The sequence below is a fragment of the Perca flavescens genome, chromosome 3 (assembly GCF_004354835.1).
Source record: "Perca flavescens isolate YP-PL-M2 chromosome 3, PFLA_1.0, whole genome shotgun sequence".
NCBI classification, from domain to species: Eukaryota; Metazoa; Chordata; class Actinopteri; order Perciformes; family Percidae; genus Perca; species Perca flavescens.
This window is the reverse complement of record NC_041333.1, coordinates 17,356,620-17,381,906: the sequence shown is the minus strand read 5'-3', so window position 1 is coordinate 17,381,906 and position 25,287 is coordinate 17,356,620. Positions and strand designations below refer to the sequence as shown.

Sequence of the window (25,287 nt, the reverse complement as noted above, 5' to 3'; positions counted from 1 at the left end):
GTGCCAAACGACTGCTCGTCTCCTCACTAATCATTCATATATCATTGATATGACACCATCATGTGGACAGTTTATGTAACTGCAGTCTCAATCCAATAACACGTTTGATTAGCAGTGGCATTTAATGATGCAAATGCAGCTGATCCCTTAGTTTCAGTTTACATTTTGTTGTTTAAAATTGATTTAAAAGCATACAGACAATCTATCACATCTTTATTTGACTTCACACAGGGATTACAAAGGCAAATCATGAAACCCCAAACAGAAATAGTTCTTCATTACTCCTATACTTATGTTTACAGTACAGCACAAGACAAACAAAAAAATTAGGAAAGTACATTCAGATAACTAAGGCACACACCAGTTAGATTTTTACTTTCTTGGATATAATGGTGGTGATGCTCACATAGTTCTTAACAGTGGCACCCAGATAAACAGCAACACATCAAATCTCAATCAAATTTAAATAGGAAAACAAAGGGATGGCAGACGTTTTAGCACATTACTGCATATATCCATGTGCACTAAAGTAACAAACAAAAAATTGTCATAATATTAAGAACACCAATATAAAGTCTGAGCACAATAAAAACTTTGTTGGCATGGAACAAATTCAGTCGCAAAGCGGGCTCAATCATAATATTTTCTACACATAACAATCCACCTGCCTTTATACCATAATGCACATGTGTGTTCTGTCCAGGCAATAAGGTTGGAATCAATATCACAATATTGAGATGAATATTTTTTCTGAAAATGAATATCACATTATGGCAAATGTTGGCAAAATCACACATAAAATACTAAAACTCAAACAAAACTCTTCACACATAAATCCAAATTTTTTTTATCATTTTTGTATGTTAGTATGTTTGGAATGAATGGAACACAATTTTGCAAAACAATAACCCAATATCATTATATCATCTCAATATGATTTTACTGACAGTCGATAAATGATACCTATTTCCCAGCCCTAGTTGTGTCACTGCCTTGTGTTAAGACTAAATGTAAAAATCTAACATGTTAGGGGCTAGAAACAAAAAATGCATGCATGATTTCACAGGTTTTCATCCTTTCCTGAAAGTAGTGAATGTTTGTTTTAAAGATGATTAGATCTATCTATCTATACATCCATCCATCTATCTATTAGGACAAACAGAGTGTAGAGCTTGTACATCTCAAAAACATTTAAAGGTGCTGGATCAAAAACATAGAAACATAATAACTGAAGAAGAAGTCAGATACAAGATCAGCACACTGTACAGATAGCTCACAATACATTGTATTTAATTGTCTTGTCTGACAAGATCTCTGTGAGACTGAACCATGACTATTAAATTAAACTAAGCTATCAGTACGAGTATGGCTCTTTTGAAATCAGAAACTTCAAATAATTGAATATACTATAAGGTACAAATTCTGAATCTGACACAATATAACCCAACATTTTAAGCTTTTTAGAGTTAACATATATACAAATGGACTGCAAAATAATAGCATTGCCACTGTAGAACTATGTAATTGAGAGGTTTTCTCTTCATGTATCCCTTTACACAAAGCAAATAAAATGAATTACATTTTTTTAGGAATAGGATTTCAAACGCTTATAGGAATTACAATATATATTGCTATAAAGTAGATTAAACAAAGTAATCAAACACATCACACACACATTTCTCTGGAGTCCATCCCGACTTTCTGGTATGACTTCATCACCCTGAGTGCACTTTTCACATCTGTGCAAAGTTTCCCATGCACCACAACACCCACAGGATTACAAGGAAACCAATCCTAACTTTTTGAAATGACAAAAAAATGTTTCACAAGGAGGACATGCATTACATGTAAACTGTCTCTTTCCTAACATTGAGCTTTCCTTTGGAGCAACACCATCACATATGAGTAGGCCAAAGTTCACTGCAAAATCTGTTCATGTGTTTATAGAAAGTGCTTTGGTTTTCAGACATAAACTACATATTGTGTTGTTGTTTGTTAACTGCACATTTTACACAATAATTAAACATGTGTTCAGCTGCAATAGCTGCATAAAAAAAAATGTTTATTTCAAAAATGTGCAGGTGTTAGACCTTACAGACAGATCTCACAGGATTTTTCTTGACTCAGTTTAACATACAAAGAGTTGATTTTCTTTGTACTGTTCCTTGCCCGTCCAAAGTGAAAAACAAAGACACAGATTTCCTTTAAAGAATCACAAGCCGATCAGTCCTTCTTCCCTTCATGACCATTAGCTGCCACTGTCTTTTGTTGGACTCTCTTCTGTTTGTTCCAGCTCTTGCTCTTCCGAATGGCAAATTGAACAATGTCCACCATAAACACCCAGGATAGAGCGTACATAGCCACTCCCCCACACTTGATAAAGAATCTGGGTCTCGGGGAGATCAGCTCACAGTATAGCATTGTGCCTCCCACAAAGATTCGCATCGTCACAAACAGCAGCACAAACAGGACGTCCACAACGTCCCCCAGCAGTGTCCCGTAATGTCCTGTCTGTTTGAGGAACCAGCGTGCCTGCAGGAGGGGGTTGGTGATTTCACTGCCAAAGAGTACCGCGCAGGACTCGATGCCAGACTCCCCCAACCAAAGGGTCAACAGGATTCCCAGGATGCTCATGGTGTGGTGGGCCAGCATAATGGGTCCCTCTGTGCGGTAGTACACACACCAGGCCATATCAAAAATAAAGTAGCCTAGGCTCACAACCATGGCACTTATCTGCAGAGGAGTGTTTATAGTACCTGTACGGCATCCACAAGAACAGAATCAGACAGTTCTCAGTGAGCATATCTTTTAAATGCAATACAACAGTCATGCAATCACAGAGATAACATAAGTTACTGTGAGGGCAGTACATTGTAATTAATATCACCATGTAGAAACAAACTTCTGATTAGTAGGCTAACTATACAGAATAAAGCAAAGCAAAGGTAAAATTATTTTGTCACTGCTGAATGGTTTATTCACATTTTGAAAATTGTTCCAATTGGTTGTTCTAATTAAACAGTTAACACTACTAGCCTAGCTGTTTCAAGTAACACACATTTTCAACAACATACTAATCAATGCTGAACTAAAACAATTAGTCAATCAAGACAAAACAAATATCTGCAACCAAGGTAAAAATCAATTTGTAATTTTTCAACAACATTTCGACAATTTGAATCCACAGGTGGAAAGTGTCCTACCTGGATAAGTGAAAGGCCAGGGTCCATCCACATAGCCTATGTATGATGTGATGCAGACTGCCAGGATGCCGTGTACCAGGGTGACAAGGCGACAGTTCCACTCGTAGCTCCTTGACGCGTTAATGTTACACAAGATAAAGTAGAGAGAGACCCAACAGGACAGGCACAGGAGAGCACCAACCACAACCAGTGCCATCTTCTCTTCTATAGACAAAACAAAGAAGAAACCAACTTACAGTTTCTCTCAAAAACGTGTCTGTTAGCAGTCATCAATCCAACTTTGAATCACATTACACAAAAAGAGAAAAATCTATAGAGGCACATCTTGCGCTGTAATATCGCTTACAGTAGAAAGAGACAGCATTACCGTCCAGAGACTTGGACTGTGCAATCCTTTGTAAGTGACCAACAATTAGCCTTTGCTTGAACTATAATAGCACTATAGTTGGCCGGCTGAGGGTCTGGTGGGGTGAGGGGGACGTCTCTTCTTCTGCTGTGACGTTTGTACAAGGAGGTGAGACCATGCTGATGGGCAGGCCCAGCCTAACTGGACTGGAACAAGATGTATTGAATCTCAAAGACTTCAAGCAAGTTTCAAAACTAGATGAGAGGTTACTGGGTGCTGGGCCTCAGACAGTTCTCATGAGAGAAAGGTTATTTCAGCTGTTGTTAAATTACATGAGTAATAATAATAACATGTACTGTTGTTGTCTAGCTTTTATGGATACATGTCAGGATGGCATGGGGAGGTGAAGCTGTAATGTTATATGTAGTGGGACAACTCATTTGTTGACAACTGTTTTCTTTACAAAGCAGCATGCAAAATAGGGTGGCAATTACAAATTATTTTCTCAATTAAACATTTTAAAATGTCAGATATTTGTGAAAAATATCCATTATAACCCACTGTGATGTATTCAAATTGCTTGTTTTGACCTACCCACAGTCCAAAACCTAAATATATAATAAGTTTACTATCAATATATTAAAAAAAGAAAAGAAAAAAAAAACATCAAATCCTCACATTGGAGAGGCAGGAAACTGTGAATGTTTAGTATGTTTAGCTTGAAAATGACTGAAATGATTAATCACTTATCAATGTATGGATTTATCATTTCACCCCTCATGTAAGCTGCAATGGGTAGGTGAGACACTAGGACTGTTTGGAGCTTTATGAATGAGAGAACATAAGAAGTTTTATTCTGTCATAAATAATCTACAGGTAACACACTTGTCCAAAGACTACAAACCAAAACAAAGGACACAGATCAAAATCCAACATGGGATCTGGACAAGCATTTCCAAAACGGTTTAAGCAAAATAGATAGATTGCAGATCTTATACTTGATTGTGTTAGGTTTGGTAACCTCTGTGTTCTATGTGGTACTGCTATCTTGGTCAGGACACTCTTGATTTTTTTTAACACCTGATTAAGTTACAACGCTATAACGTTACTAGGACTGTTATATGCTTTTTGAATGGAAGAAGTTTTTAGGTTTTTAGGACGCTTACATCAATAATGTGTAGCTACATTCAACTATAACATTTTTATGTTGCCATGGAAGCCTGAAAAAGGATCAGCTGGTGCTGGTAAACTAAAAATGCCAGGAGGTCCAGAGCGTATCCCTACTGTAAGAAGATGCTCTCACACAGGCTAACTGACCCAGTTATGGCTCAGTTATGCTAGCAAACTAACCAATAGCAAGCTAACGTTAAGAGGCTAACTAAGCGTTTTCCTAGCTATGGAATAAGTAAATCGTTCACAAACGCAGTAAAATGTCATTACCTTGAGGTGCACATATGGCTGTCTCTTCGTTTACATCCTGCGTGTTTAGTGTCCTGTGAAGATATGCTTCTGAACGAGACTGTCAGAGGGTTGTTAGCAGACACTGCTATCGGTTGTCTTTTACGTGAGCTACGCCGGTGGTGGTGGCAACAACAGCCTCCTTCAGCATCCCTTCATTCCCCTTCCACTTTATTAGCCGTTGTATATGCAGATGTAGCAACTAGCTAGTAGTGTTAACGATGATTATGCCCTGATTGTATTATCCCATACTACACCGTAGTTTAGGCAGGCTTATTAAATGTTTAACTGAAAAAGCACATTTCCAACCTTCTTAATATCTTCCCAAAAGCGATTGGAAGTGGCCTAATGTTTCTTACACAATGGCGACATCTTGTGGTCAATAGCACATATTACACAAAAGTTCTCCTCCAGCAGAGAAGAGGACAAGATGGAAGAAATACATTCATTATTAATATCACTAATATTCTAATGTGTAATAGGGATGCTACACAGTGGTGTTATGGTTGCAGAGAACATCGTACCTGAATGACCTGGGTTAAAACCAATGCACAACAATGCATTCCCACCCCTTGCTGCAGCTATTCCTGTGCTTGACCTCCCAGGAGTAGGTCAGTAAACAAATATTTTCCCCATGAACACGATCAAGCATCAAGTTATCATTAGAATTGAATATTAGGGGCATCCTGGTCACCAAGGAGATTCAGATGTATGTAGTATATAATGTAGTCATAACATTCCTCGTTTGAGTCCAGCTTGGGACCTTTTCTAAATGTTACCGTTCTCTTTCTGTTCCCTTATTTCCTGTCAGCTCTCTACTGTATACGGTCAAATACATATTATGTAAAAAATGCCTCCAAAATACTATGAAAATAATGTCTCACAACTGTATGCAGTGCAAAGAAAGACTTTATTGAAACAATTCATTTAAAACTCAACTCTTAAATGGTACATTACCTATTTGCTTCATTTTCTCCTTATGGCAACTTTTTTTTTTTACAACATATTAAAAACTCTTTCATAGAAAAAAAAAATATGTTTAGAAACTTAATCTACAATTACATCGCAAAGATATCAGCGGAAATGTTAAGGCACTTGATCACCAGTTAAGGCTAAAAATAGAAATATTTCACTCATTTGGTTCTTTAGTTAGCAGGACATACTAACACACAAAACACAAAATGATCTTTTGATATTCGAGTAAAGACTGAAATGAAGATGGAGGTAAGACAAACCAAACCAAAATCATACTTCAACCTATTGCTCTAAAGAACAGACAGACAAAATGAAATTTGGTCCCATGAGTTAAGAAGTGCTCCTTGAATTACGCATGAAAAATTATCAGTGATTTCAGTTGCATAAATTATATTGAAAACCAAAAAACAGAATTTTGGCATTGGGATACAACAGAAAACATAAGAATCTGAAACACGGTTTATCCAAAAGGTGGCAGTATAGATTTAAAAAAAAAAAAAAAAAAAAAAAAAAAAAAAGCCATACTGCAGTTTTAGTGAATCCAAACATAAGAAAACACCACAGTGAAAAATCTGTTTCTAGAAACTGAAACGTTACACCCTTATTTTGACAGTATTTCCTTTGACTTTGGTTTATTTGACACTTTTAAACAGACTGAGAATGTGAGTGGTGAGCATGAGGTGTCAACTGTCCTATTAAAGAAGATAATAAACCTGTTCATCCACACTCTTTGTACAACCATGAAAATGTGGCAACTAAGTCGCAAGAAGTATGGATGAGTCTAGAAATAACATCCAAAATCCAAGAGGTTAAAATGTTCTGAAATGTGTTTGAAAACTTACCGTCACTGAGGACCTGTGGTTTAGACTTTAGAGCTTTATTAATGCAAAAAGATACAAAAAAAGTTCTCAATAATTTCAATTGGCAACCAAAATAAATAAAGCCAGCATTGAAGAAGTATTTCCTTTGTCAGCCAGCTTACATTATAAAACAGGCAGTTATAAAAGGCGTTTTGCTGGCTATAAACAGTTTTTCACAGAGCTTTATAAGAAAGATAATTCCATAATCCAAATTTTCCTTCACCAGGATGGAAAATTATGTTTATCCAGTATGACTCCTTTGATCAGAGTGGGACTCTGTTGCTCCTTTGCTGGTGTTTAACTGACCAGAAATGCACTGTCTAGCTTTGTGCATATTGTGGCTTGTTTGGGAGGTTATTGTTGTTGGCACTGTCATCTGCTCCAATCATTTCTCCAAAAAAGGCACAAAAGTGACAGCTTCTTGGCAAAGTCACATTATAGCTGACAACGATGTCATTTTCCCAGAAAAAGCTTAAAAAGGTAGTGGGTCCTTTTTAAAATGACGTGCTGCATCTCTCCTTCTTCAAAGGTTTTGGTCTCATTGGGAACCTGAATTCATTTCGGTTTCAGCTTGGCCATCTGGATCTCACCACTCCCCACCTGAGACAGTTTCACATCACATAAACTGAGGTCCAGTGTTACTGTGTTTACTTTGAATAGCATGGGTGGGGAAGCATTGGCTTGGCTGGGGGAAAAAAATGTTTCTCTTTTCTTAACCATCCCGAACAAAATGCTAGGTCTCCTCGTCCCATAGACACAGCTGTTTTTGGGGAACATAGTAAGTGAAATGGTAGCCCTTGCTGCAGCTCTTTATGCCACATTTGTAGGTGGAGCCTTTGCCCGTGGTGTCCCGGCTGCGGCAGTATTTCAGGAGACATGGGTACCACTCCAGGCGCAGGCTGTATGTGCAGAGACAGGGCTGCCACAAGTCTTTAGTAGAGTGACAAGCCTGAAAGCCGGCCACCTCTGTTGTTTGGGGCAGGACATTGAATATGGAGCCATCCACTCCTATAGCACAGACAGCAGAGGGGCATTATTGTCAGAGCTTGCAGTATTAAAAACAAAAGCAGCTATCATAGCGTTGTGTGCATCATTCTCTTTCTGATTTCACTCAATAAAATACTGTATTGAACTGAATAGGGTTAACAAAGTGGCTAAAAGGAGGGGAGATGGTGCCGTAAAAGGGGCGCTTTGTTATGCAAAGGAGATGCTACTGTGATTCCCTCCGCTGATAACGGTGCGTAGTGCTTGGTGAACCATGACCATCAACATTGTTTCCTCTGTAACAGTGCTGTCAGTGGATAATAGTGCTGTCATATGGATTCTCCTCGGCCTGGATAATTTGGACTTTATTACTACTAGTACAGTGCCCATTCAAAATGTGACTGTTTGGAACAGGCCGGTTGCTTGGCCTGTGGTATTGCTGCTTTTAGCTTTCTCCAGAACCATTGTACCCAAAAATTACTTAAAGAAGGCCCCCAAAGCCACCCAACTGTATACTACTGACTTACTGTGTACGTACTGTGAAAACATTGTACTACTACATTTAGCTGACAGAGAAATGTTAATGGTTACGTTGGAGATTCAGATGTTACTCACAAAATATCACAATTAAAATATGATGCATAATTACACACTAAACTATCCAGAATTAAATTGGAGTTGAAAGCTTCACCTTGAACAGACGTTAAGTAAATGTAATTACATTGTGCTGTTAGAATGCCTCGCTTTTCACCTGAAGTAAACATTTGAATGCAGGACTTGTACTGTGCAGTATTAAGAGATTTACTGATAATATTTATACTTCAGAAAAAAAAAAAACGTTTTGAGTACCACTGCCAATACAAACATTGCAAGTTAGAGAAATGGTGAAAAGTAAAGCAAGACGTTGTTTTCCTGGGGCCCCAAATCATTATATTCTATTGAACATTTCAGTTAATGCCAAAAACCTGTTTTGCCAAAACCAATAATTTTGTCATTTTAATCAAACTGATTTCACATAAGATTTGATCTGATATATCTTATCATCTGATGAAAGACACAGACAGACAGACAGACAGACAGACAGACAGACAGACAGACAGACAGACAGACAGACAGACAGACAGACACACACACACCTCCCTTTATGTCACACGTTATATCTCTGAGTATTCAGAGATGTTTGAAAGATTATTTTTTCAAGATTTATCATGAATGTAAAGAGACAAAGAGGAAGGTAAATATACACAGCATGAACAGTAATAGAGCCTTATCAACAAAAAGCCAGATAATACTCAAATGAAGTGGAAAGAGGTGTTTGGGTGATAAAAAAACAGGAAAGATAGACTGTCTGCCAGATAAAGATTGTCAGTACAGAGATATAGTGGTTAGAGACAATCTGGAGGGATGGGCGAGAAGAGAAAGAGACAGGACAACAGACAGACATTTTGCCAACACAGAGCTTATGCCAATTTCAATAATGAACAAACATAAGATGACCTCTGACCTTTGTCCAGCCAGTGTTTGACATCAGACTCCCTGGTGTAAATGGCCTCACGGGCCTCGCTGCACATGTTGTGGACATGGGAGCTGAGTTGAGAGGCCTGACTTAGATTGACCGCAGCGCTCATCGTCAGCTGCTCCAGTCCTCTCCGCTCCTCTGCCAAGCGAATAGCCTGAGGATTTTTCTGAGCAGACAACACAAAAGATCAATGTTCACACCCTCAGATGCTCTGAACAATATACTGTAAATGTTGATATTTTTTTTTTCAAGAGCTGAAAATGTTGATAATACAACACATAAATTCTGCTTTACGTCATACCTGTCTGAGACGGGCCATGGACTCGCTTGGGATGATCTCATTGCGGCTGAGACGAGAGATGAAGCACAGAGCCTGGTACTGGTTCTGTCCTCTTTCCAGCTCGCCCAGGATCAGCGCTCGGAATATCTTCACATCCTGCAAGACATAAGGGATGAGAGATGACTGGCTGAACGGATAAACAGACGATTCCCAGAAGACACTGAAATGGTGCATGAAGCAAGGTTATAATAACTTACTGTTTATATGTGCATGCTCATACGGATTACAACAAATATTCTTTCCATTGCGCTACTTAGTGTAGCACTTTTCCAGACACTCAAAAGTAATTCAATATGTGGAGTTCAAAGACATTCAAACAACTGTCTGCTAAAAGTAAAGGAGGGGTTTATGTTCACAACTCCCTTAGAGCCTCATCTGTCAGTTTGTTGATACTTTTTATTGTCTGTAGGCCTGTGCAACGTTGCTCCAGTCATGCTCTGGTTTTTTTGTACTGTCAAATTAAGGCTCTGGGCCTGTTTCTGGACAAACTTATCCAAGTTTCTCACATGCCGTAAAAGTCAGAAACATTTTACCACGCTGTTTTAGGTGGAACTCTAAAAGTAGGAAAATAGTGATAGTGGAGAATTCACAAACTTGTTGCGGTTGGCAAGTGTGTGAGCGATCTGGCGCCAAACCCAAGGCCATTAAGAGTTCTGTAAGAGGGCATGCAAAGCATGATGGGAAGCTTCAACAGTAGGGAGAACAGAGCAGCAAACCTATCTCCCTATTCATCAGACACCCCCCCCCACCCAACCAGCTTCAGCTTCAAGACAGACACCGTCCCAAACACCCCTCCTCCGCTTTTCACACACCCGTCTGAAGCAAACAGGCTGCAGTTTGAAGGCTTTCACTCCCTAAGCAGGAAGGACTCTGGGATAGATAAACAGCCCGGAGATAACCCCATTGAGTTCTCCTTAAGCTCTTTTGTCCCACTTCCTGTATGCAGAAGTGTACACACTGGCAAGAAAGCAATACAACCTGCCTTAGAAGTGTTTACGCTCTTTAGTTCTTGATAGACTACTTTGTATGATCACTGGTTCCTCGTTCTAACAACCACTTTTGTCTGTGAAAAGAGTTTCTGGCAGGCGTACAATACAAGCATGGGTATTACACAAGACAATCATGCGATACGATTTGACCATTGGAAAGCAAATAACTGGGCAAATATTGATTCACAGACTTTATGGGATATTAACCTCAGATTTTCCCTCACATATCTCTGTGGGCTGCTCAGTGTATTAAAGCAGACTGTAGAACACTAGCACACACCAGTTGTTTTTTTATTTTTTTAAATACAAAGTCTGAATGATTAGAGAGAATGTCAAGACTACAGGAGGCATGAATATATCACAGTGAACAGAGTGAGATGTAAGGAAGAGGGAGTACAATGCCGACAGAGAGATGGCCTAGAGTGCCATTTCCCCTCAAGTGTAGGGAGACGCAGAGGCCACGACTTCAAGACCTCCCATATTGCAGACACATGGCGCTACGCTGGGGCACTGTGTGTGTACGTGTCGGCAGAGAAAAGGAGAGAAAGACGGGGGAAAAGCATTCCGTGTCAGCCACATAGATTTGCCTTAGGGCTCCCTGGGTAATTACAGAAAAGCAGGGTAGCTCCACCAACTCTGCTTCTTTGGATCTTACTTAATGGCACAGTGTAGACGCTGAGATCTCCTCCTCTTGTCATTATGTGTCCAGATTAATGATTGTCTACGTCTAATGTCCAGCATTTGGATTTAGGCCAAAAAGGATGAGGGGAGAGCAACTTGCTTACTGTGGCAACAGTGTTTTCTGATGTAACTTTGTGTCAAGTTGACATCATCTGTAATAGAATAGCTTTAAATTAATGATTTGACATTTTTGGAAATGCACTCATTTGCTTTCTTGCAGAGAGCTAGATGAGAAAAACGATACCACTCTCTCTGTATGCTAAATGTGAAACTACACAACTACGTCGATTAGCTTAGCTTAGCTTGATGACTGGAAACAGGGGGAAACTACAAGTCCTGCTCTGTCTTAAGTTAACAAAATCCACCTACCATCACCTCACCTAAAGTGCTCTAATTGAGACATATCTCACGCGTTTAATCTTTACAAAAATCGGAATTTTAAAAACAACAATTTGTGGTTTTGATTTTATCATTTACCTCTCTCATCTAACACTCCTACTATTCATTTAATCATACAGATAGCACTGAATTAAAGACACGGTAAAATATTTCTGTTTCTGAGAGAAATTAAATGTAATTGTGGCCATTAAATGGCAATAACAAACCAGTGTTGATATCTTAGTGGTCCAGGTGCCGCTGAGATAATAATCAGCATGGCTTGTAATGCTTCTAAAAGCAAAAGGAGTGATGACATCATCTCCACATCTCCATCCAGACAGAAGCGGCTGGATTCAACTGTTTGTTTGGACAAGACTAGCCTCACTTCTGTCTGCCTGAAACTAGCACTGGCACATGCACACACTGGCTTGTTTGTGCGGACACAGTGTCAAAAATCTGATAAAAGAAATCTCAGCAAAGAGTGAAATGTGCAGTGGTAATTAAAAGGAGGTTTTACACATGTTGTATCCCAACAACAGGTACTGTACCTCTTTTAAAATCTGTGGAGTTGAAGATTTTTTGATGGGAATTATTCTATAGTACGGTATGACTTTGACAGAAGATCACACAAATATGAAAGAGCTAGGGGTCAAGCTCCTGTGATATCAATAGGGGGTAACATATGGTTAGGGTTGGGCATCGTTTGGATTTCAACAATTCAGATTCCAATTGCAATTATTCCTTTCGATTCCGGTTCTTATAGGAAACCGGTCACATTTTTCAACCTGGACCATATTTTAGTTTCCAAGTAAATAATGGGGACAACAATTAAATTGTTCCAGTATTGAACGAGAACACTGCAGCCACGAAATGTAATCTTATGGGGCAATTACGCACCATCAATGTACTCTAAATTTGCTTGTTTTTGCTACCAACAGACTCAGATTGTTATGAGTGGCGTCTACATTAGGGAAAGGACCCTACAGAGAAATAACACGTTTTTGTTTTACCTTTTGCTTGATCGGGTCTTTAACCAAGTCTCACTCACAGGGAAGGCTCGTCCTGAAACCTTGCGGTGGTGACTTGATTCATTCACGTTGTCGAAATCTTCCCAATATTCAGCCATGACATTAAAAATATTTTAGATAACACTAAGCTAGTTTTCTGTACTCCAACAGAACAAACTCTACCGGCACTGTTTTATGGCAACAAGTCACCTCTCAATCGATTTCAGAATGAGACTTCTCTGTGAGTGAGTTGGACACAACAACAACAACAGATTGGATCAAGTGAAAGATAAAGAAAAATGTCTCATTTCTTTGTAGGGTCCTTTCCATAAAGTTTTCAGATACTTAAAATAACAGTCGGAGCCTTTCAGTGGCAAAAACAAGCACTTTTAGTGAATGTACAATGCCAGTTTCGTAAATGTCCCATTGGGTAACATTGCAGCCCATTTCGCGGACACACAAATTTAATTTTAGGACATCATAGTCGAGTGGGCCTGCTCCAGCTTGAAAAGGAGTAAGGCCACTTGGAATTCACAACTACTCCTTAAAGAAGTGAAGCCTATATCAGGAAAACGAGTCACCCTCTAAAAAGTGCATTTCCACAGACCTACATAAAATTAAAGGTTTGCAGACCAACATTTAGAGGAAATCACCAGGTACGGATATTAAGAATTAAAAGAGGGACATTTCCCCGTCTAGAAAAAAGGCGGGTAATACCATAATCAAAGGACAGCGGAGCCTTGAGTTTTTCCCTACCAGAGCAGTGTAAATGTCAGCATGGCTATAAATAATCCACGCAAGTACAGATTCCTAAGCATTGCTCCTTGACACCCGGGGCTTAGTCCATTTGCAGACAAACTACCACTGGCCAACAGCCAAACACAAGGCTGTATTCATGCAACCTGACTAGTGGGTCATACTAAGACCTGTTAAACAGGAGAGAGGTGGAGGGCTGTTTCATTGGTGGTTACCTTTGGTGGGCCAGGTTATTTAAGAGGTGCACAAAAGCCTATTCAGACACTCAAAGGGTGCCATTTACAGTGAACATTCTCCATCACTGTAGTTGTAACCCAGCTAGCCAAATATGTTCTCTTCACAGAGGACATACCTGGTTTACTGGCTGTGAAAATGAGATCTTTGTGAGGCACTTTGCTGAGAGAATAATAAGTTATTTTCTATGAAGGTTCTGTAGCTAGGAGCAGTTTAAATCTCCTAGTGAAAAGACTACTGCAAGACATGTACATCTCACTTTGGGGGCAATACCAACTGTGCCAACTTACACTTGCATGCATGGATGGACTTTTAAACACATACAAACGCATGCACACACAGACACAAACAGTGTGCCAGTAGCTATCCCCTGTGCAGGACGTCCTTCCTGTTTTCCAATCCCCTCTAAGACCCTGTCTGTTGATTAGGCTGATGGCTGGCTGGATAGGACTGTTGGTCAGCCACGCTCTGATGAGTCATTTGGGATCACTGTGGGTTATTTGAGGTGGTCTTTTTTCAAGCAAGCTGTTGGAGCGGAATCCAAATAGTTTTTGAAATATAAAAAACAAACAAAAAAAAAAAACGGCCTTTTCCTAGTCAACAGCTAATGAGCTTGCATAGTAACACAGATCTACAATGCTAATATAAAAGCTCACCGTTTCAGCATCAATCAGGCTTCCAGTTTATCCCTTTGGCCTATATTTGTAGAGACATAAGTGATGAAATGGGTTTACTTTTAAGACCCCTAACCTGCCCAAATGGCTCAGACTCCCCTTTAAAAACAACATACAGATTTACTATGTTTGGTGATGGGAGGACATTTGCCTTGGTGCACGAGGGGAGCCCAGTCAAAAAGCACAGGTGTAGGCAGGGATTAAAGATCAGGTTGGGAGACAGAGGGAGACAGACTCTCCCAGACAAAAGAAGTGGGAGAAAAGCTGCTGCGCTACAAAATGCTTGAGTTGAAGCTAATTACACAGGCTCCAAAGGCAGGAATGTGGAGTCACATTTGGGGCTGGTCACACCTGGCTGTCCAAAGAGTGAACCAATTAGTAAACAGTGGTAGTGAATGGACAAGAAAAACACTGGAGGCCGCAGAAAGAAAGGTGTTCCCCTTGCCTTTTCTCCTGACAGCAATGGAAGGTAACTTACTTGGAGTGTTAATACATTAACTCAGAAATACAGCCACAAAAACTCTACCAACAGCCTCGGATCCTTCAAGTCTTCAAACCTGTTCAAAGTATGTGCCAACCACAATGAGGGAACTATTCATTCACACAGAATCTGGATACAATTATCCAGACACCCAAACTGTTTATGGAGACTTTGCATTCAGGAAATGAGAGGGACACAAACAGTGAGTGCTAACAAGGAAGGAAATGAGGCAGATAGATACGTAAGGCATAAACAATAGAGATGGCTACAGCCCCATTCAGCCTCTAACTGTTGTCCCACAGCTTTCATATCCGGTTGCAGGGGACATACAATCAGAATCTCATTAGTAATATTTTTTAAAGACCGATACTAATAATATCTTTTTCAAAGTCTCATATACAAATTTCAGTAAACAACCTGAATTCGAAAAAGCTAAATTCTATTCTTACATCTAAATTTTCATTTAAAAAAAAAAAAAAAAAAAAAAAGGTTAGAATGTTAGAGTGTTTGACCTCTCATCTTTGTAAAAGAACAAACAGGAGAAGTCAGTTTATTTAACTATTTGGAATATGTGACTTGCAAAAGTTTTTTTTAAACAAGCAGCCATTGGGATTTCTACAGTCTTCCTTAAAATATTTTAGTTTTCTTTTCAAGACTTTCCTTGCTCTTTTTCAGAACTTTGACAATACAAACTGTGTTTTGTAACTGGAGAAGTGACACAAAAGCAGTTTATTTGACAAGGAAAAAAGGATGATGTGTGGACCCTTATAACTTTAGCACCAGAACTGACTGTACTGAACTGTGAAATTACTGTGAAAGTTACCAGACTGAGCTAGCCAAAAGGACACAGCCATGAATTTGACAAAAGGACATTTCAGGACACTGTGTGAAAAACAGAACAGAAGCCTTGGCAGAGTAAACCCTTTGTTAGCTTTTTTTTGTTGCCAACTGCAATCTTAAAACCTGTGAGGTTGTTCAAAAATGATCACAACTATACACAATGCAAGCCACAACTACTGTCTTCTTGTCCATCAAAAGGCATGTTAAAGGTGAGTTAGGCATGTTAAAGGTGAATGATAGCTGTCTCTCTCTGCTATGTCCTCTCTCCCTGCATGACTGTGGGAATGGGGAAGTTTTTTCTTTCTTTTTTATCATTACAGACAAACATCTGGCCTGCTGGCGGTAGGAGGATCAAGGATAAAGACATCAACAGGGGCTGAGGGGCCACAAAAGGCCAAAGGGGGCCCATGTGGAGCAGTGAAGGGCCATAACAAGGCACAGAAGAAGCCATTTCCCTGGGATTCAGAGTCAGCAGAGAACAAAGGGTTCGGAGAAAGATTAAGTGTATGGGTTCGTCTTTGAAAGGGTCCGCTGCCTGCACACATTGCAATGAAAGAAAAAGAAACCGCATACTATAAAAAATAAAATAAAAACACATCTGAAATAATTTCAGGTGTAACATGTAATCTTTTTCCTGCAAAGGAAACACTCATACTCAAATTCCAAGTAACATGCCAAGAAAGTAATTCCAAACAGAGATCACTTTCTAGACAAGTAAGAGCGTTACAGTACCACTGAATCACACATCTTGTTTAACAAGTTTTACAATGCAGTAATTTATCTGTGGAGTTTCGCTCTCCCACACTGAAAAAGCCATAGCATGAAAACAGAAACTGAGTAGGAGTAGAGGTCTTCTAAGGTACTGTGCAACGTAAACAAAAGCTTGAGGCCACGTCCACACGTACCAAAACGATCTTTTTTTTACCCGTCTTCCCTGGATTCGTTTCAAGAATAGTTGCGTCCAAACGAATCCACTTGCAAATGACTCAATACGCTACTTCATATGCCAGGCCTATAGGCGGCGCTGTTTCTGCTACAGAAATTCACAAAAAAAACAGAGAAGATCATAGTCACTTCCACTTCCCATCATAACCATATAACATGACTAGCTAGATTATAATTTTCTCTTAATACATCCGTGGACTAAAATAACTTCCACCACTGCTAATTTTATAAAGGCCGCCGTAAGAAAATGTCTTTGTTTACGTTGTATAATGTGCTGTTGGATTGCTTTTTATTTTACATGATTGCTGCGCGCTAGCAGCGAGCTAACGTTAGCGCGCTAACGTTCGCTAGCTCTAACATCGGCAGTCAAACAAACATCAATGATCCATGAATGATGTCTTTTTAATAATCTATACGTTTTTCTTGCAGTAGCCTTTCTACAATAAGCCGTGGTAAAAGTTACTATAATCCGTTCAAGGAGTTGATAAGCAGACAGATTAGCTAGCTAGTTGATAAGTTATCTACTTCCACTTTATAAACAGAGCCATAGCAGTTAACGTTACTTCGCTGCTGGAGCGGTCAGCTACTTTAGCGATGTTTAACGTTGGCTACATAACGTTAGCAATATATTTTGTGTAGAGAGTCCAGAGGGAAGGGTCAGGGAGCAGAGACAGAGTATTTAGATGAAGTGAGCTGGTTTGACCATGGAGATGGGATATGCTCGCTTAGCTTCACCGCAGTTGTGTGTGTGTCAGCGGCCGTGGGAGAGGGTGTAAAAGAGGGGTGTGGCGATGACATCATCAATACGGATCCGTATTCACCATCCATACGAAGCCAAACGAGAGCCGTTTTCGGATTTTTTCACCCTGAGACCTGGTTTCAAAAAGCGTTTTCAGGCAGTGCGTTTGCAGGGTTTGTCTGGACGGTCGGCCCAAACGATGCAAAACACGTGCGTTTGCGTGTGGACGGCCCCTAAATCTATTAGGTTTGAGGAAAAGAAACTGAAGTCTTTTTTTGAGGTGTGTTTAATTTTCACTCTGTCATGGGACAATTTCTCACATGGATGATTTCACAGAGCGTTGGTGACTCGCAGATGACTCACAGTGACCTTTCACAACCTTTCACAACAATAGAGAGGAAAACTCATGCCCCTATAATGTGTCCTCAGCGGTGTCTGAAACAACAACCTTTCCCGGAGCAGGTGACACTTACCTGTAAAAAAACACAACAAGTTTGTGCAAGTGACAAAGTGGGATGGCGTTCCAGGGTTGAGTGAGAGGTGAGGTGTGGCAGCCAAAAGAGAAGTTAAGCAAGGCATAAAATGTGGTGACTGCACTGACTTGCAACTGATGTACAGTACATGCCATCAGGAAAAAAACAAAACACTGGCAGTTCCCACAAACAAAATGGATTGCCAGCACTCCTCCCACACAGGAGAGAGTTTGCCTAATAGCTAATAAAGGCCACAGCTTAAATCCATTTGAACAATTGTAATGGGTGAGGCAATATGTGAAGGCTGTGAGAGAACAGGCTTCTGCCAAAATGGATCTTCTGACTCTACTGTATATCCCAAAGGAAGGGCACATAGAAAGGCCAACCAACCTGCCTCCCCGCCCCCAACTCTCATCCAGTGTTTGACATAGCATATGAGGGTGTGTGAAGAATCTCCGGTTCACTCTTACAGCAAGCTTACTGTTGGCATTGGGCGTATCCATAAAGCCTCTGTGCTTTGAAGACAATCAGAATATACACTAGAGTGAACTGACCTGAGGGTAAATCAGCCCCTAGCTGAAATACAATCCTGTTTATAAGGTTGAAATGAAATGAGAATCTATAAAACGGCAAGCTCATCCTCATCTCACCACGGTGCCATTGTTTACAAAATCCAGACCCATTTAACATGATAGTGTGAGATAGTGAGTGTCAAGTGGCCTCCAACATCTGTTGCTCCCGGGCCAGCAAGAGGTCACTCTCATGCCATGTCTACACTAATGTACAATACATTTTTCAGCACAGAAAAAAATACTCTCTAAAGTGAATTACTTTGAAAATGGTTTGATGTTGTATTATGGATTGCATGTATTAAGCTTTTTGACAACTTTAGTTGTAACTTCAGTTATAAAGCTACTAGAGCTGGGCAATATGGAAAAAAAATCTAATATCACGTTATTGTTGACCAAATACTTCAGTATCGATATGGCGGCGATATTGTAGGGACAATTGGTGCTTACAAAAAATATTTACACAATGAGATTTTTGATAAATAATAATCATTAATGTGTATATAAAAACTAAGTGGGTAAAGGCAAATAATAGAAAATCTAGAACAGTCAATCACATTACTGTAATCCAGCCATTAAAACCAGGGATAGATAATATAGAATATCCAGTCTCATACCACAATATTGATATAATATCGATATATTGCCCAGCCCTAAAAGCTACTGGCTTAAATGGCTTATTTATCCCGAAATGACAATGTTTAAACACTTTCTCTTCTCATTCCTGTGAGGACAGTGGACCCACTACTGTGGGTGGAAAGCTTTGCAAATTTAAACAGCCGTTTAAAATTATTCTGCATTATTGGTACATTTTTCATTAAATAAATAAACACTGATTAAAAAAAGAAAAATGTGAAAAGCTGTCCTTGCAGACGTTTTATTATAGGGCCACAGTGCATGTTACAATAAATGCACAAGGATGTACACCATTGCATCCCAGAAATTAAACCTTCTTCAAGTGTTAAGTCAGCCGAGATCAGCCTGTGCATGGCCTGTGAAGTCATTCACATTCCTGCATTGATCAAACTCACTAGTTAGACATGAAAGCAAGACACACAGAGTACAAACTGATTAGCTTCTCTGACAAAGTTTCTACATCTGGAAAGACCCAAAACAGCCTCTCAAATATGGGAGACATTTCCCCTAGATTAAACACCAAGACATGGTTTATGTTCAGCTCAAGGTCTTAGACTGTGTTAGGCCATAAATTGTTGCAGTGGTTGCTGAAGGAAAAAAATCTTAAGGAGGAATGGTCTATTCAAGGCTACAACAGCACATCTGATTTGTCTCGTATTGAAAGAATTGTACAGTAACATTGAGCATGCCATCAGGATATTACTGAACTGCAAACAGATTGCTGCAATTTTACAATATTTAGAGAAGATTTGGCTGTAAATACTTCACTGCGATACCAGACGGGAGTGAAAAAAATTGTGAGATTACGAACAACTCTCCCTAAAGATTAGAGAAAGTTAAGCAACCTACACATGCAATTACAAACAGTTAATGATCAACTCCCTCCCACGATACCTTCCTTTTGCGAAAGTGATATTAGTTTTCCAGTGGTTTGAATTGAATAGAAGAGGTTATCTACATGATGTTTTTTTTACTCAACATGACACAGAGGGGTTATGAGCGAGCTAAACCACATTGCGTTTTCCATATGTCTACATGCCTTCAGAGCAAATGTAACCCTCCTGAAATCACAGTACAGCTGATTCTCACAGTGATTTATTGCTTGGATAAGGTTGACTTAACTTCCTTCTCACATCCAGCAGACTACTCTCCCAGTGTCTAATGACCATAGCATTTACCATCACATCATTGCCACGTATTCACAAAGCAGAAATGAGCAAGGCGGCTGCTGTCTGATTATTTATAGAGGTTGTTTTTATGATGCTAGTGATAACAAAGATCATAACTTAGACCTCAATCCCGGTTGAATCAAACATTTATAATTTGGTAGCATAAATGCTTGTCCACAGGAATAACACCAACATGCACAGTACCTACTGTATCTACCTTTGGCTGTATAGTGTGTTATAAATCCCCAGTGTTTAACATCCATGTTAAAACACTCTTCTTCCCACACACATGTCCATCTGGACTTTATATTCATGGCAGCTGGATGGGACAGCTCTTCCAACTTTCCATAAATCTTGGAGATACTGCACAAGAGCTGAATGAAAATCACATGCAGGAGAAATTGAGGAGAGAGCAGGAAGAAGTGAGCAAGAGACAGAGAGGGAGACAGGGGGGAGAAAGAGACAGAAAGAGAGAGAGGGGGGGGCAACGAGGCAGACCTACAACTGGAACAGATAAATCAGGCAGCGGAGAAGTAAAGTGATCTAAGAGGTTCTGTTGGCTTTATTCAAATAAACAAAACCACATGTGCATATGTATGTGCGTGTGCACGGACGTGTGTATATGCAATAAGGGCCGCTGCAACACGGGGGCGCCTGCACGAACGAGCAAAGACTCCCTGCTCACAGATCAGTGTATGTCTCTTTATATTGGTGTCACCAATGATTGGGGGCGACGGCCTCTTCTCTTTCAACTCTAAATTAGCTGTTTTGGTTAGCGAACCAGACGTGCAGATCAAAAAGGTCAGACATGCCCACTTAATCCTGGTAAATCTCCCCCTTCACATCTCGCCAGCCTGTCAGCTTCTGTGTGACAGCAACCATCACACACACATGCCTTTGCTCCGTGCGCCTCTGTGAGTCCACCCCCTTTGCAGAGCAGTTGTAGTTTTCCTTCCAGGAATGACATTTATGTGTCTCAGAGTAGTCATTGTCAAAAGTGAAACTGTGTCATCTTTCCAAAAATCATGAATGTAGTGCTGGTTGGGGAGGGACACTTGATCGGCTTGTCTACTTTTAGAAGAATGCTAAATATGGCCGCTGATGATCAGCTCGGGGCCGGGCCCATCAGCAGCAGGGGTTTTCAGGCCATCGGGGTGTGTGGACATCCACATCTAAGGAGCAGCAGCTGCCTTGACCTCTGTGCAACTCGAAAGGGAGATGGAATAGGATGAGTGAAACTACTACGATTAAGTTGTACTTAAGTTTATGTGGGAGTTTCAGTGTCTGCTGCAGGAGGTTTAGGCTTTTGGGATGTTTTCCTTTAAGCCTCAGATTAGTGACCCTGCATTTTTACCAAGAGGCAACCATTTAGGTTGACCACTAGTTATTGTGGTAACTTGAGTTCAGCCGTGATGGGATATAGTTTTTGGGCTGATCTCATGAGATAATCAAAAAAGAAAAAAAGAAGATAAAAGGCATCAAGGACTGGGTAATTTACTCCTACCTATCACACTTTGTTTTTGGGCTTTAGACCTTAAACCTAGGGACATCGGATTGGACTTGGATTTGTAAGAGGAGGGGTTTCTGGTCATGTGAAACATACACACACCCTTCAGATTTGAAGCCTCCATTAGGTCAAATTGTTAAATGATTTAAATTAAATCAGTGGTTCCCAAAGTGAAGGCTGGGTACCACTAACAGTCCCTGAGAGATCTCCAGGAGGTCCCAAAGCCTCAAAAAAGGAACAGCGTCTTCTTGGACTTTGCCTAATTTTAGGGATGACCAACAATGTTTAACATTACAATTATGTCGGACTACAGTATAATTTCGCTATTAAAACATGTGATAGGCTACATTATTTAACACCCACTCTCAAGGAGCACTGATGGGCCCAGACTAGGGCTGCACAATTAATCGCAATTGTATCAAAATGGCAATATGGACCAGTGCAATATCCAAATCGCAGGGGGGCAATATGTGTCAAAGCATTCTGAATTAAGTACGGTGGTGCTGCAGAGATGTCCCGGCCTACAAATCATATCCTACAGACTAAAGAAACAAATCTTTGTTTGGTACAGATCCTAGCACAAAAAAACAAAAAATATCACACTATAAATCATTTTACTTTCTTTCAATGATAATAATTTAACGAAAATGAGAATAATGATACAAAAATGATCATTCCCTCCAATATCGTGAATCATAATCGCAATCGCAATATCAAAAATGATCGCAATTCGGTATTTTACTCATATCATGCAGCCCTAGCCCAGACTTCATTTAGGGAACCAATAATTGGGCTTAGTTGTAACAAGTTCTGATGCATGCCAAATGTACAATGATACAGTCATTTGAGACTTTCTAAAAGCATCTTACACATTTTATATCACCTGGGTGTCAGAATGAGTGAGGGCAACGTCCCCTGAAAGGACAACAGCGTTTAGTGTGACAGGATGAACCTCTCACCTGTTTGAAGTCCGCCACAAAAGTGATGAGTGTTCCATCTCCCTGCTTGAACTCCAGTGATATCGAGTCTCTCTCACTGTCCGCCTCCAAAACCTCCTCGGTCACCAGTCCGTCAGCGAGCCTGACCCGGACACGCAGCTCTGAACCGAGTCCCACAGCGACGACCAGCACCAGGGCGCAGAGACGGGTCAGTATCCCAACTGAAGCCGCAGAGACGCAACTCGCAAACATCCCCAAAGACGCAAAACTGAACCCGACAGAGGAAAAAATAGAGGCGAATTACAAAGATCTGCGTTCATATCCCCTAACTAGTTTCTTGGATTTTTTCGTAAAGTCTTTTCCTTCATATTGAAAGTGGGGTTACAGTTTATAGGTCTCACTTCCATATGCACCCGTGTGCCAGCACTTTCCAGAATCACAAGCACGGTCATGGAAATCAGACGACAATCCCCCTTTACTAAAATCTCTGCTTTTCACTTCTGGGAGCCGAGCTCACTTCCATTGAAAGTCTCTCGCTCCGGCGTTATTGATAAGGTCATGCGCATTTCAGTTTCCCCCAGCGCTACAGCCAGTAGTCCGATGATCGCACGTTGCTTCTCATTCTGCTTTGTGTTGATATTCCCGTCTCCTTTTTTTTTCCTCTCTCCCTTCTGCAATTCACGAAGTCTCGTCACTTCCTATCCGTCGGTATCCCGGTGCTCGCCTGGCCTCCAAACTTTCTGTTGTGTGTGAGTGTGTGAGTGAGTGAGTGAGTGCAGTGATGGTAGTAAACTCTTAAAGCCATACCACCCTCTTTAAACTCTGCCCATCCCCCTAAAGGCCTCATGTGATCCTCCTGCACTCCAGCAAGCAGGCTGAACTAATAATACCCCCAACAATTATAACAAAGGTGTTGTTAGGATTTGTAAATCATAGCTTTGTGGATGGGGCTCTTGTCGTGTAGGGATAAATAAAAGACTGGGCAAACAATAACCTGCGGCTGGTGGTGATCAAAAAGCAAACAACAATAAATAGTAGCTTTAAAAAAAAACACGTTACTGTTAAAGATTTGTATTCAGTTTATGTCTGTCTGAGTAGGTTTACAACCCTTTTCATATCAAGATAAATATGATACATGCAAACAATTATTTCATAATTTGTTTCATTATGTTTTCTCTTGAAGGAATTAATTGAGTACATTATTTTATTACATCCTTGTGGCATATATTGTGGCTTATTTGCATCACAGATGTGTAAAATTGAGACTATTACTGTGAAAATCAGTACTACAGTTAACTGCCTACAGGCTCATGAGAAAAACAAAGATGCAGATTATATTAACCTGTAACTTTAACAGGATAATAACCAGTTTTAAGAACAAAAGTTGTATTCAAATAAAGATAAGGTAGAATTTTCTTTTGTGAGCTCACTTTTTTTTTTTTTTAAATTCTCGGTTGTTTTGTATCTCTCTGACACCCTTTTTTACTTAGGAATTCAGTTGCGATATCTTCTCAAATAAATCTATCAGTTAATTACCACCTTTGATGACAACATATTTGATTCACAGGTCCCAGGTAAAGGAAAAAGTACAGTCACTCCTTTATTCTCCTGACATATTCCCTCAAGGGAAAGCTTGACAGACCTGAGGTAAGAGTTGCCAAACAGAGAAAAGCTGCCTATCTGAAGGAAGATCTCAGAGCCACATCAAATGGTAGATTACCACTGTGTGTGTGTGTGTGTGTGTGTGTGTTTGCAAAAAGGTAGGATGACAATCCTGCGCTAAACCACCTGAACAGTTGTGTTATCTCTGTTGGCTGACGCATTGCATTCTGGGTGGGCCCCAAGCTGGTGACCCCAAATGTGGCAGGACTTGAGTGCTGCTGAGACCAAGAGGTGGTCCCTCCAACTGAAGGGGAAAGCAAACAGAGATGCTATAAAGCAGAGCAAACATTGTTAGCTGGGCCTAGCAAAGCAAACGGGGCCCTGGACTGTGATAGACTAGGGGAGTGGATGTCAGGCAAACACCCTCTCTCACTCTCAGGCTGCATCTTAGTTAGATTTAAATAGCTGCAGACTAAAGTTTGGGCGAATAGGTGATGGGATGGACGTCATCATCAATCGCTGTCAGCCAACATTTAAATGTAGCTTCACCCTTCAGGAACAACAACAATCTTTGGAGATTCATTCAGAGTCATCAGCTTCCCTGTTAGACCTTATTCCCCCTGAATTTCCGTACTGTATCCTCCCACACAGGAGTCCAAAGTGCAGTAGCTCTGTGAGGCTGTTTGCATATACTAACACATGAGATAGCAAAGACAGACACAAGCTACAGTGTACAGAGGGCGTTTATGATTAACTAGCAATTGCATTGTCCAGCGGTAATTTACAAACTCAATGAGCAGTGTATGGTTAACCATGACAGTGTCAGTGGGCCGGAGCAGAGAATGTAATATAGTCCTCGGAACCCTAAAGATTATTATTGATTACGATATCTATCATTTAGTCATAATAGAATAGAATTTAAATGTCATCATATTCCTTTCACTTTTTACTTAATTTCCTTAGTACTGTCTTTGTCCCAGTTGT

General features: G+C 40.2%; 2 protein-coding genes across 5 annotated transcripts; both read right to left on the bottom strand.

The window, feature by feature from the left end:
- Nucleotides 1–196: 196 nt before the first annotated feature.
- tlcd5a (TLC domain containing 5a) lies at nt 197–5,570 on the bottom strand. 4 transcript variants are annotated; one of them, XM_028573638.1, is made up of 3 exons: nt 5,532–5,570; nt 3,204–3,407; nt 197–2,756 (listed from the first exon to the last, which is right to left on the bottom strand). In XM_028573638.1, the coding sequence occupies exons 2-3, from the start codon at nt 3,397–3,399 to the stop codon at nt 2,224–2,226; spliced, it is 729 nt and encodes a 242-aa protein (XP_028429439.1). In that variant the 5' UTR covers nt 3,400–3,407; nt 5,532–5,570; the 3' UTR covers nt 197–2,223. The 4 variants fall into 4 exon arrangements, with proteins under 4 accessions (XP_028429439.1, XP_028429435.1, XP_028429437.1 ...); XM_028573634.1 differs by lacking the exon at nt 5,532–5,570 and adding an exon at nt 4,990–5,499; XM_028573636.1 differs by lacking the exon at nt 5,532–5,570 and adding an exon at nt 3,571–3,771.
- Nucleotides 5,571–5,898: 328 nt separating this feature from the next.
- Nucleotides 5,899–23,474, bottom strand: oafa (OAF homolog a (Drosophila)). The gene is made up of 4 exons (XM_028574496.1): nt 22,723–23,474; nt 9,647–9,781; nt 9,331–9,511; nt 5,899–7,850 (listed from the first exon to the last, which is right to left on the bottom strand). Exons 1-4 carry the CDS (start codon nt 22,951–22,953, stop codon nt 7,576–7,578), a joined length of 822 nt encoding a protein of 273 aa, XP_028430297.1. The 5' UTR covers nt 22,954–23,474; the 3' UTR covers nt 5,899–7,575.
- Between the last annotated feature and the right edge of the window lie 1,813 nt (nt 23,475–25,287).

Bases quoted from the DNA above. Each gene is read 5' to 3' on its own strand.
- tlcd5a (XM_028573638.1), bottom strand. From the start codon at position 3,399: ATGGCACTGGTTGTGGTTGGTGCTCTCCTGTGCCTGTCCTGTTGGGTC. The intron at 2,757-3,203 runs GTAGGACACTTT...GATGCCGTACAG, and splicing joins CTGGCCTTTCACTTATCCAG to GTACTATAAACACTCCTCTG.
- oafa (XM_028574496.1), bottom strand. From the start codon at position 22,953: ATGTTTGCGAGTTGCGTCTCTGCGGCTTCAGTTGGGATACTGACCCGT. The intron at 9,782-22,722 runs GTGAGAGGTTCA...TATGTCTTGCAG, and splicing joins TTGTGGCGGACTTCAAACAG to GATGTGAAGATATTCCGAGC. The intron at 9,512-9,646 runs GTATGACGTAAA...TTGTCTGCTCAG, and splicing joins CCATGGCCCGTCTCAGACAG to AAAAATCCTCAGGCTATTCG.